Raw genomic sequence first — 12244 nt, 5'->3', positions numbered from 1 at the left:
GTGTTTATTTTTAAATGGAAAGGGGAAAGGGAGTAACAGAGTCAACTTTTGGCACCTTTCCAGCCCATCACCCCCATGTTCTTCCCAACACAAAGCACTGGCAGGAGGGGCTGCAGGACAGAGTCACAGTGAGATCTGTACAACCCTGGAGAGGTGGGATTCAGAGTCCATCCCAGACCCATTGTACTAGAACAGGGTTAAAGCTCAGGGGCATAGGGCTCCCCTGTGGGTGAGGGTACCCGAAGCTCAGCATCATGCCTTACCACAGTGAAGAGTCCCACCACTGCCAGCAGAGCCATCACCATGACAGCAGAGCAGATGCTGAACATGTTCCGAGTGCCTGTCTTTCGATCACTGTCATGGAGGACAAGGAGCCCTAGACAGGCCAGTAAGTGTAGGGGCACCCGGAACCAGTTGAGTACCCCAGCCTGCTCTGTCTCAGGGATCACCTTTCTCCGCAGGAAGCTCATACTGGGAAAGTACAGCCCACAGGCCAACTCAATAAGTAGGAAGGCAATGAAGGACTCCACTGGACTCTCCTGGCCTGGGCTGGTGGAGAAAGTCAACATGAAGAGAGAGAAGACAACGATGAGGACAGCAAGGGAGAGTAGGTGCATGGGTTGAAGGTGGTACCTCTTGGACGTAGCGATGCGGTACAGGGAAGAACCCAGCAGGCTAGCTGCCATGAAGCTGGAGAAGACAATGCCCAGTGGGGCCCCATGTGGGTCCAGAACAGGTGTCCAGAGGAAGACAAAGATAAAGATGACACTTTCAAACAGGGCTTGTATGGTGCCCAAAAGCAGCACACGACGGTCGGACAGGAGGCAGCGCAGCCCTCCAGCACAAGTCCTTGAGAAGGCACGCTGCCGGTCATAGTTCTCTCCCCAGTTGCGAAGGACCAAGACACCAGCCAGAGCCAGCAGAGGGATGGCGGCCACAAAAGGTGCTACAGGCCCCAACCCCATCCAGCTAGCCACAGCTTCAGCTGCCACACCTGCCACTACAGCCAGTGCATGGTTCCAGAAGGCAGCTCGGGCAAAGGTAGCTGGGATCCACTCAGCAGGGAAATCATGCCGCTCCACGTGTTCATGGATGTACCAGGCCTCGAATGCTGAGAAGAGGAGGGCAGTGGACAACCCACCAAGTGCTCGGCCCACCAGCAGCACAAAGTAGTCCTGAGAAAGTTTGGTTAAGCAGCATAGAGAGTAAGTGAGGGAGAAGAGGACACAAGACTTCTTACGACCCAGCCAATCCACAAGGGAGGAGGCCACTAGGCCAAAGAGGACTGTGGAGGCAAGGCCACAAACATAGAGGATGGCAATTTGACCCTCCAGGAAGTGGTAATGCTGGTAGAGTTTATAGAGGTAGGGGGCCTGGAGCCAGTCAGCTGCCAGGGCAAGGAAGTAGACCTGATAAAAGTCCAGTTGAAACTGAAGGAATGAGGGATTGCTGCAGGCCCTTCCAGGGGGTTTAGCCCGGCATCTTGACAGCTCCAAACCCAGGCAAGAGGCCAGGAGGCCTACAAAAGCCAGGTAGGCAGTCACCAGCATGGTGGGCCCCCCGGACGACCTGGGGAGAAAAAGGGGGGGAGGATGAGAGTCACATCCGGGTAGCACTGTCAAGGGGCTGGGTGTCTAAGCAGAGGGTAGCTCCACCCAATCCCCTGCCAACTCCACCCTACCCCCAAGAGCTCAGACTGGAGGGACCAGTTGGGTGGATGGGAGGAGTGGCCCGCCAGAGCTGTCTCCTAGGACACTGTGGGGCAGGGAGAGGTAAGAGAGGAGGGCGAGGCCTGAGCATTCGCCCCACCCTTGCCAGGCATGGCAAAGAGGGAGTCCCTACAGTAATCCAGGTCCTGCAAATTCTAAAGGGGCTGCTGCCCTCTTCCACAACAGCTTCTGCAGTTCCTCTGTTACCTTCCATCTTGCTGAGAAGCCCATTTTTGCCCTCAGTATCTCGACATATTCCCATGCATCTCTCCCGCCCGCGCGAGCCTCTTGTATTGCTTCATGGTCACGCGCGTGCACCTAGATTTCCCCTCCTCCAGGACACCGGCACATCCCTGCGCCCCCTAGCCCCCGCCCAGAGCCACCACACCTGCTTGCGCCTTGCCCGGCCTGGGTCTCACCTGCTGTCCCGATCTGCGGGGACACTCCGGACACGTCCGGCTCCAGGCCGCCGGGCCGCCCTCCCCGCTCTGGCTCTGGCTTCCCTCGGGTTCCAGCAGCGCGCCCGCCCCTCACAGCCTGCTTCCGGGAGCCGGGCAGGCCTCCGGCCGCCGCCATGATGACTTCGTCACGTGACGGGGGCGCGGCGCGGAAGCCCCGCCCCATCACTCCTCCTGCTTGCGCCCGGGCGCCGCGCTCCCGAGGTCGGTGTGAGGTAGGATGGGGAGGGGAACGGTCCGCGGGGGTGGCAGTTGCTGCTCCTGATCCAGCCTGACGCGCTGCCTTCTGTGACACTCTTTCCGACTTGTAGATACCTGTGGGGCCACCTCGACTTTAAAACTCACTTTCTCTCTTTCTCTGCGCAGGGTGCCTGGGAAAGATGCCTGTAGTGCCTCAGATCCAGGAGCTGCCTTCTCTTAATGAACTTGGCTGCCCTAAGCCAAGACGGCTTCTGGTTTTGCCTCTTTTCGCAGCATAATAAACTCCAGACAAGAAATCAGTTGCAGTCCAGACACCTGAGGGAGGCGATGTAGGGCAGGGAACTTGGACTGGATCCTCCGACAGACCAAGGTTCCAATCCAGCTGGTAAACTGTCACTTACCAGCTGTGTGGCCTTAGGCAAGCCACATAACTTAGTAGCGTCCCAGTTTCTCTGTATGAAGTCATAAATCAGTGCCCAAATAAAGAAGGCTAAAGTTCAGTGACAGCATAGCTTTAACTCATTAAGTCCCCAAATTTCAATTCTGTGAATAATATTTCAACGAAATTGACAAAGATGCATTAAATTAGGTTGGAAATGATAATCTAGAGTTTATATAACTTATTAAGAATGAAAATACAGCTGGTGCATGCCTAATATTCAGCTACTGGGACAGCTGAGAGAGAAGGATTGCAAGTTCAAGGCCAGCCTTGGCAATTTAGGAAGACCCTGTATCAAAAAATAAAAAGGGGGATCGGGGAGTAGCTTGGTAGTAGAGTGCCTATGGGTTCAATTCCCAGTGTAAAAAAAAAAAAAAAGAAAATACTATAATACCCTGTTTAGAGGTATCTTTCACATGGATATAAGCCAACCTATAAATAAGACATCGGGCAAATACCATATCCTTTTATACAGCACACAATATACAAAGAAGTTCTTTTTTTGTCTTTAAATATTTTTTAGTTGTTGATGTACCTTTATTTTTTATTTTTTTATTTATATGTGGTGCTGAGGATCAAACTCAGTGCCTCACACATGCCAGGCAAGTGCTCTGCTACTGAGCCACAACCCCAGCCCCACAAAAAAGTTTTGGTGGGAAGGCCCTTTCCAGTGGTACATGCCTATGATCCCAGCTCACTCTGAAGGCTGAAGCAGGAGGATGGCAAGTTCAAAGCCAGCCTCAGCAACTTAGCAAGACCCTGTCTCAAAAAATAAAAAAGGCTGGGGGTGTGGCTTAGTGGTTAATTAAGCATGTCCCTGGGTTCAATCCCTGGTACCCACTACCAAAAAAAAAAAAATTTGGTTGATGGAAAAGAACAAAATACTTATATTACTTTGTGTGTGTGTGTGTGCTGGGGATTGAACCCAGGGCCTTGTGCATGTGAGGCAAGCACTCTACCAACTGAGCTACATCCCCAACCCTACATTACATTTTTGACAATATGTTTTCTGTTTTCCATGTCATGGCTTGTTTTGACATTCTTGTACTTGTTTGAGAATAATTTAACTTATCATGTCAAATCTGATATCTTGGACAGTAGTAGGTCTGGATCTTCTTCCTGGTGGTTTCTCATTGCATTGTTTTTGGAATGCTAAGCAGATGTCTTCCCTGCACCCCAGTAGTGATATTGAACCAGGGACACTCTACCATTGAGCTATTTTTCTGGTCCTTCACATTTTTTGGTTTTGAGGCAGGGTCTTGCTAAATTGCCCAGGCTGGCCTCTTTTTATCCTCCTACTTCAGCCTCCAAAGCTGCTGGAATTACAGGCGGTGGCCATTGCACCTTGCTTAGATGTCTCTTGAAATCCAGCAGATTTATGAGATATTTCTTGTCTTTTTTCCCAAATTTGTGAATAATTTGTGCATTTACAATGCACATCAATTATTGAGTGTCTGGAGGCCAATACCATTTTTTACCTCTAATAGAAGTAGAATATTTGGAAACCAACCAATAGTGTTTATCTGTATCATCATTGAAACAACCTATAAGGTGGATATGATTATTATCTCCCAGAGTTGGGGAAGGTAGTTCACATCTCCAGAGTCCCATAGTAAGAGGTAAAATAGGATCTGGGACCTAGATCTTTCTAATTCCATGCTAAAACATGGTTTCTGAGAAAATTAAATGAGTCTAGCTGCCTGCACAATGATTAGTAAATGTTGTTAATATTAATGCTTGAAGAGTATAGTGTACAGGGTCAGAGATTATATCCAGAGAAATACTTTCTTAGGATAAAACAGCTGAGTTATATCTTACAAGTTGAAAAGTGTCTTCACCACTAGGTGTCAAACTACTGGAGAGTAAAAAGAGGTTATTGTTCCCAGGCTTTCATTCAGAAATACTATTATTATTATTTTTTTTTAATATTTATTATTATTTATTTTTTTTAGTTATCAGCGGGCACAACATCTTTGTTTGTATGTGGTGCTGAGGATCGAACCCGGGCCGCACGCATGCCAGGCGAGCACGCTACCGCTTGAACCACATCCCCAGCCCCCAGAAATACTATTATTAAAAAACTCATGACTTCTCCAAGGTCACTCAGTTAGTGAGGGCATTGGGCACTGACTGCCCTCCATCTTATTGCTGAGCATCAGCTCCTTGAACTCATGACAACAAGTTTCTAATTTCTTGGTGTTCTTTTCTTTGGATATGGAGGTTGTCCTGGATAAAGATAATAGATATAATAGATATAATAGTATGACCTTTTATTTTTGCTTTCTGTTTCACAAGGCAGAGACCAGTTTTCTACCATTATCATATTGTATTTTTCTCAGAAGCATCTAACAGAGACCAAAAGCAAGATTATATTATTTTGGATTATCTTTTTTTTTATTGTAGTGCCTAATCAAAATATTTATGGAATGTTTACGGTTGTCCTGGCCCCTCAGAGCTGTGAAGCTTAGGTGGGAAAAGTCCTAACGAGAAATTGCCTGTGGAAGACTGGAGGGGTAAAAGTGTGGCCCGTGAACACAATCCATCTCTAGGACATGCTTCCGATAATGGGAAGGGAGGGCTGGCATCTGTGTGTGAGGAACCATGGGGGAAGTCCTGGATCTCAGGATAGTTGGGGAGGACACTCTGGGAGTTATTAAAAACCAGGCTTACCAGAGGAACTTCATTTAAAAATTTTATTATGAAAATGTTTGAAACATACACAAAGATAGCATTGTTCTATGAACCCACATATACTAATTCAACAATTATGAATTTTGTCACTGTTTGTGCCCTCTACTCTTTTCTTTCTGTTCTTAATTCTCTTCTGAAATATTTAAAATTAAAGAATTTGCTTTATTGTACATGTCGGCATGTGTCTCTAGGAAATAAGGACCTTCTCTTATATAACCTCAGGTCCTTTCCCCCCCCCCCCCCCGGGCCATTTTTATGACTAGCAAAATTAGCACTGATTCTTTGGCATTATAAATACCCAGTCCACAATTAAATGTTCCCAACTGTCTGAAAATATCTTTTTATAATTGGTTCTACAAATCATGAACTGAAAGAAGTCTACATGTTCTGTGTAAGTAGTTGGTCTTCTGTGTGTGTGTGTGTGTGTGTGTGTGTGTGTGTGTGTGTGTTGCTGGGGATTAACCCAGAACATCACACACACACTAGGCAAAGCCTCTACCACTACAAGCTACACCCTCAACCCTATAGTTGTCTTTTTAAAACCCTTCTAACTCTCCCCCCTTAAGCCATTGACTACTTGAGGAAACTGGGTCAGATTTCCTTTAGAATGTCCCACGTTTTAGATGCATCTGCCTACTTCTTCAGTGATATTTCACATGAGCCTCCATCTCCTGAATTTCCCATGAAATGGAAGTTAGCTCTGGAGATTTGATTAGATTCATCTTCAGTGTCTTGGTTGTCTCCTTGTTTAGGAAGACCCCTTCCTTGATGCTGAGTGCTTCAAACTGTATTACATCAGGAGGTACCTGGCATCTGGTTATGTTGCTTTTTAGTGATGCTAAGACTCATCAGTGGGCTCAGATGGTGGCAGCTTGGTTCTTCCATTGCAAAAGTCTCCATCAATCATCATCTTTGATTTACCCATACATGATTCTTGCTTTAATTCATTGGGAATTGCAAAATGGTGATTTTTTTTCTCCCATAATCCTTCCATATTAGCTGGAAGTCTTCTTTAAATAAGAGGTTGTCTCCATCAGTAAGACCTATTTGGCTGTCCTGAAACATAGTTTATATAGAACAGGCAGCATAAATCCTAAATGCTTAATTCAATTTTTTTTTTTCCTATAGTTTTGAGCTAGTAACTTCAGCATGCTAAGCTCATCCACAGGCCACTTTTATTTTTTATTTTTTTAATCTGTATACAATACCTTTATTTGATTTATTTACTTTTTTTTTTTTTAATGTGGTGCTGCGGATTGAACCCAGTGCCTCACACATGCGAGGCAAGCGCTCTGCCACTGAGCCACAATCCCAGTCCCCACTTTTTATTTTTAATTGCCAACTTTCAGAATAAGAAGCTTGGAGAGACATTGTTTCTATTTTATTTATTTATTTATTTATTTATTTATTTATTTATTTATGGTGTTGAGATAGAATCCAGGATCTTGATCATACTAGGCAAGTGTTCTGCCACTAAACTGTATCTCCATTCCTGAAATATCTTTTTTCTTTTTTCTTTTTGCCATACTGGGGATTGCACCTGGGGTTGCTGTACTACTGAACTACAGCACCAGGGGTTTTTGTTTGTTTGTTTGGTTTTTGTTTTTTGAGAGGGGTACTGAGGATTGAACTCAGGGGCACTCGACCACTGAGCCACATCCCCAGCCCTATTTTGTATTTTATTGAGAGACAGGGTCTCCCTGAGTTGCTTAGCTCCTCGCTGTTGCTGAGGCTGGCTTTGAAAATCCTCCTGCCGCAGCCTCCCGAGCCACTGGGATTATAGGTGTGTGCCACCATGCCTGGCCAAGCTTTTTATTTTTATTTTGAGACAGGGTCTCGCTAAGTTGCCAAGGCTGGTCTCCAGTTTGTTATCCTCCTGCCTTAGTCTCCTGAACTGCTGGGATTACAGACTTGTGCCACCTTGCTGAAATATCATTTTTAAAAATGGTTGGGCTTGGGCTGGGGATGTGGCTCAAGCGGTAGCGCGCTCGCCTGGCATGTGTGCGGCCCAGGTTCGATCCTCAGCACCACATACCAACAAAGATGTTGTGTCCGCCGAGAACTAAAAAAAATAAAAGATTAAAAAAAAAAATGGTTGGGCTTATCTGGGCACGATGGTGCATGCCTATAATCCCAGTGACTTGGGTAGCCTGAGGAAGGAGGATTATAAGAGGCCAGCCTCAGCAATTTGGTGAGACCCTGTCTCAAAATTTAAAAGAGGGCTGAGGATATGGCTAAGTGGCTAAGCACCCCTGGGTTCAATCCATGTTACAAAATGAAAAATTACAAAATGATAATAATGTTTGGGCTTAAAACTGAGCAGGAAAGGGTGGCCTAGGTAGTACTTAGGGAAGGGAGGTGCTACTCTGGTAACTGTGTCTGCCCCTCACTCCCTCCCGTGCATGGTCTGCGTAGTACAGACAGACACTGGAGAGCTCAATGTCCTGGCCCCTGGGTAGCAATAAGATAAATATGGCACAGATTTGGTTTGTTTTGTTGTGCAGACAGCCGAAGGACCCAGGAAGAGAGATACAAGGATAGAGAGAGGGGGAGAGAGGGAGAAGGAGAGGAGAGGCAGAAAGAGAGATAGGAAATGATAAAACAGCTAGACACCGAAGACAGGAAGAGAGACAGATACAGAAAGGGAAATAGAAACAGAAGAGATCACAAATGAGATGGCACCCAGAAGCAGAATAAACAGAAGAGCAGAGAGATAGGAGGTGAAGAGAAAGACCAAAGAAGAAAGTAGCCATGAAGGCAGGGAAGGAGGAAAAAGATGTCTTTTTAAAAAAAATTTTTTTAAATAATTTTTTTAGAGATGGGGATAATATCTCAGGTGGTAGAGTGCTTACCTTACATGCATAAGGCCCTGGATTCAATCCCCAGCACCACAAAAAATAAACAAATTAATTAAATAAATTAAATAAATATTTTAGTTGCATATAAACAATACCTTTATTTTTATTTATTTTTATGTAGTGCTGAAGACCAAACCCAGTACCTCATACATGCTAGGCCAGCACTGTACCACTAAGCTACAACCCCAGCCCCAGATATGTCTTTAAATCAGGAGAAATAGAGAGTAGCAAAGACAGATGCAGTGACAAAAGCTTGGTGAAGGCAAAATGTCCCAATGAAAACAGTGGGGGGAGAGAATGCAGTAGAAATATAGAGAAAAAAAAATAAGCAGAAAGAAAAGAACATAATTGGCCAAATTATACTGTTGTCTTGTGTGTATGTTGTGTATATATGAATGTGAAACAACAAATCCCATCATTTGTACAAGTATACTGCACCAATAAAAAAAAGCTGCTATAATCCTAGCGGCTCAGGAGGCTGAGGCAGAAAGATGGTGAGTTCAAAGTCAGCCTCAGAAAAAGTGAGGTGCTAAGCAACTCAGTGAGACCCTGTCTCTAAATAAAATACAAAATAAGGCTGGGGATGTGGCTCAGTGGTCGAGAGCCCCTGAATAGTTGGGGAAATCCAACTGGTACAGGGTGGGAGGTGGGAGAAAAGAACAAGATAAAACAACAACAACAAAGGTCCTACAGAAGGAGGTGAAGAAAAAGAAGACAAGTAGAAGCCAGAGAATGTGAGAAACATGGAGGGGTTTAGGATTTCAGGCCTAGGAGCAGGCCCGATAAGTACCCGAGTCTGACTTCTAGATGACTAGTCTGACTTCTCTTGGTGACTTCTCCTGTCTCCCAGCCCCAACCCCAGGGACACAGGACTTACTTGACCCTGAATCAAGGGTCCCCAGCTTCTTTCATCCCCATGATAGATGAGATAGTTGTCATAGATGGGATTACTGCTACAAGATTGAGGTCATGGGCTGAGAGCTCTGAGAGATTTCAAGACAAGCTATCCAGGCAGAGGGTTTCCGGCTAAAAGTGAGGACCAGGAAGAATGGCACAGCTATTTAAGGAGAGAGATCCAGGAACCCTCTGCTCAGCCATCGATTCTGGGCTAACAGCTACTGACCTTCTCTGCCTGATTCAAAATGAGAGGTCAGAGGTCCAGAAACTCTTGGGGCAACTAGGGGTACGGATAGAGTTCCAAGGGGCCAGAGTGGCTTCAGGACAAAGGTTTGATCTTAACCATATGAATTGTAGAAGAAACAAAGGTTTCCACTAGAGGCTGAGTGGAGGGGAAGAAATAGCCGATTTGCTCACCTTCAGGGGCTGTAAGGGTGCTTCACTTTCCATTCCAGAAGTTGCAGAAGAGGAGGTTCTGGAACCAGCACTAGCATGCACAGAAACTATCTTCAAAGCAGACGCTCCCTGTCCCCCAGGCCTGGGGAGAGGGGTTCTGGGTAACCTGCTGCCTTTCCTTGCCCGGCAGGGGTTCAGCTGATCCCTCTCCCCACTCTGCTTAGAGCTCCTACCTGAGGAAGCAGCTTCAGAAGTGCTTCAGGAGACCCATAGTCTCTCAGAGAGCAGCAGTTCATCTAGACAATCAGACAGCGCCCCTGAGAAGCACGCCGTCTCCTTAGGCAGAAGTTACAGCAACCAGTGGAGCCTGGAAGCCCGCAAGCTGCCCCTTGGCAACAGCCATAGCTATCACTACAGGCCAAGTGGGAACTCCGGGAACTCCAACAGGCACCTTGGCCCTTGGAACAAGGGTAAATGGGGCAAGAGGAGGGGTGGCAGCAGGTCAGGGGTGGACCGGAGCAGGAGACACAGGAGGTATGGGGACAAGTCAAGGAAGGACAGGCAGGGCAAGGAGGGCAGGAGCAGGTGCAGGGTGGCCCAGGGAGGCTGGGACAGGATGGGCAGGTAGCTGCATAGGAGGAACAGGCAGTGCAGGAGTAGATGGGAGGGGGACAGGCAGGGCAGGAGCAGGTACACGCAGAGGGGTGACAGGGCAGGTAGGGAAAGGTAGTTGGTGGACTGTGCCCAGAGGGTGTAGGGGACTCTTGGTAGGCAACCTTCTTTTTCCTAGGCCCCAAGTGTAGGCCCACAGAGAAATCCATGGAGCTGTAGGAGCAGGAAGGCTGGGGCCTGGGTAGAAGGGAGGGTAGCGGGGGAGTAGGAGGGATGAACTCCCGGGTGGGGGTAGGATTAAATCTAAGACACGCTGAGCCTTGCAGATCCTGCAGGGAGTTCAGCCCTCCCCAGCCAGCCCTCCCCTTCCAGATCTGCCCAGCAAAGCTCCCCTGCCACCCTCCCTGCCATTGACAATCCTCTAACTGCACCAGACCAGAACATGTTCTTCAAATAGGACATGCACTTTCATGCCCCCAGTCCTTTGTTCACGCTGTTTCTTCAGCTTGGAATGTCCTTTCTCTCTTCTTCACCTGGCCAGGCCCTGTATTCTCTGAAGTCTTCCCCTCTATTTAATCACAAGAATTTCTTACACTCTAGGCCTTAACACCTGCCGAGTTTCTCCAACTCTGGTGGCCAGAGCTACTGGCCCCAAACAACTCCCAGAGGGGGCTCAGGGAGGCAGTGGCATCAGTAGAAGCATTCTTAAGAGACTTGAGTCAGGGGTGCTGTTGGGAGCAGGTAGAAGTGTTAGAATGTCTAGGTTCTGGGAGTTTCCAGAGAAAGCAAGTCCCAGGTGTGGGCGTAGGGGTACCTGGCTGTCTTTGGAAAACTGACAGCTTGATCTGGAAAACTATTATTTACAAGTCTATTATGGGTCAAGCACTAGCCTTGGTAGTGAACCAGACAGCTGAGTTTCCTTTCTTATGGAGCTCCCAAAAGAAGGGAGGGTGGGGCAGAGTGAGGACAAAAACCAAACAGGTGAACAAATTAGCTTATTTCAGAGCATGAGAATGGCTATTCTCATTATCACAGGGTGATGTGATAAACAGTGACTCAGAGGTGAAGCAATCAGAGGGGCAGCTAGACAACCCCCAAACAGTCAGGTAAGGCAAGGCCCATGGTTCATGCTTTTAATCCCAGTGACTTGGAAGGATAAAACGGATTGTAAATTCAAGACCAACCTGGGCAACTTAGAAAAACCTTGTCTCAAAATAAAAAATGCAAAGGATATGTGCATGTAGTTTAGTGGAATAACACCCCTGGCTTCAATTCCTAGTACCAAAGAAACAAACAGTCCTCCCCTTAAGGAATGAGAGGAGCTACACTCTGTCAAGACCTGGCAGAGGACAGAAAGCTGCCTGAGGCTAAGTGGAACAAAGGGAACCAAGATGATTGGGTTATGGAAAAAAACAAAACAAAAAAATTGAAAAGAGGGTAAGGAAGACTCTGGATTTGATACCCAGCACCAAAGAAAGAAAGAAAGAAAGAAAAAGAAAAAGGATGAAGAATGCTAGAAGTTACAGTCTCAAAATCAGTGGTCAGGGAAAGACTAAAAGAAGTAAGGGAGCAAGCCATGGAAATGTCTAGTGGAAGAACATTCCAGAGAGTTCCACAAGCAAAGAGAAGATTCATAATAGCACAGGGCAGAGTGTAAGGCAGAGTTCCCATCATACAGGGCTTTGTGAGCCAAGGTAGGGACTTAGATCTTATTCCAAGTGAAAAGGGAAAATCACTGACAGTTTTAGGCAACAGAGTGGGTGGGTCTTTTTAGTCCTACACCTACCCTGGGTTAGAATGTTCTCTTTATTTTTTAAAATTATTTTTTAGTAGGGCTGGGGATGTGGCTCAAGCGGTAGCGCGCTCGCCTGGCATGCGTGCGGCCCGGGTTCGATCCTCAGCATCACATACAAACAAAAAAATGTTGTGTCTGCCGAAAACTAAGAAATAAATATTAAAAAAAAAAATTCTGTCTCTCCCTCT

General features: G+C 46.7%; 2 protein-coding genes across 2 annotated transcripts; both read right to left on the bottom strand.

The window, feature by feature from the left end:
- On the bottom strand, positions 1-2275 carry MFSD5 (major facilitator superfamily domain containing 5). Its single transcript, XM_081312017.1, has 2 exons — positions 2129-2275; positions 1-1569 (listed from the first exon to the last, which is right to left on the bottom strand). The coding sequence occupies exon 2, from the start codon at positions 1548-1550 to the stop codon at positions 198-200; it is 1353 nt and encodes a 450-aa protein (XP_081168143.1). The 5' UTR covers positions 1551-1569; positions 2129-2275; the 3' UTR covers positions 1-197.
- Positions 2276-8275: 6000 nt separating this feature from the next.
- On the bottom strand, positions 8276-10938 carry LOC308659007 (uncharacterized protein). Its single transcript, XM_081312016.1, has one exon. It carries the CDS (start codon positions 10468-10470, stop codon positions 9946-9948), a length of 525 nt encoding a protein of 174 aa, XP_081168142.1. The 5' UTR covers positions 10471-10938; the 3' UTR covers positions 8276-9945.
- Positions 10939-12244: the final 1306 nt, after the last annotated feature.

This window comes from Spermophilus citellus, assembly GCF_964194105.1.
Source record: "Spermophilus citellus genome assembly, chromosome: 10".
Taxonomy (NCBI): Eukaryota; Metazoa; Chordata; class Mammalia; order Rodentia; family Sciuridae; genus Spermophilus; species Spermophilus citellus.
Note: the sequence above shows the minus strand (reverse complement) of the source record. Positions and strands in the feature narration are given on the sequence as shown.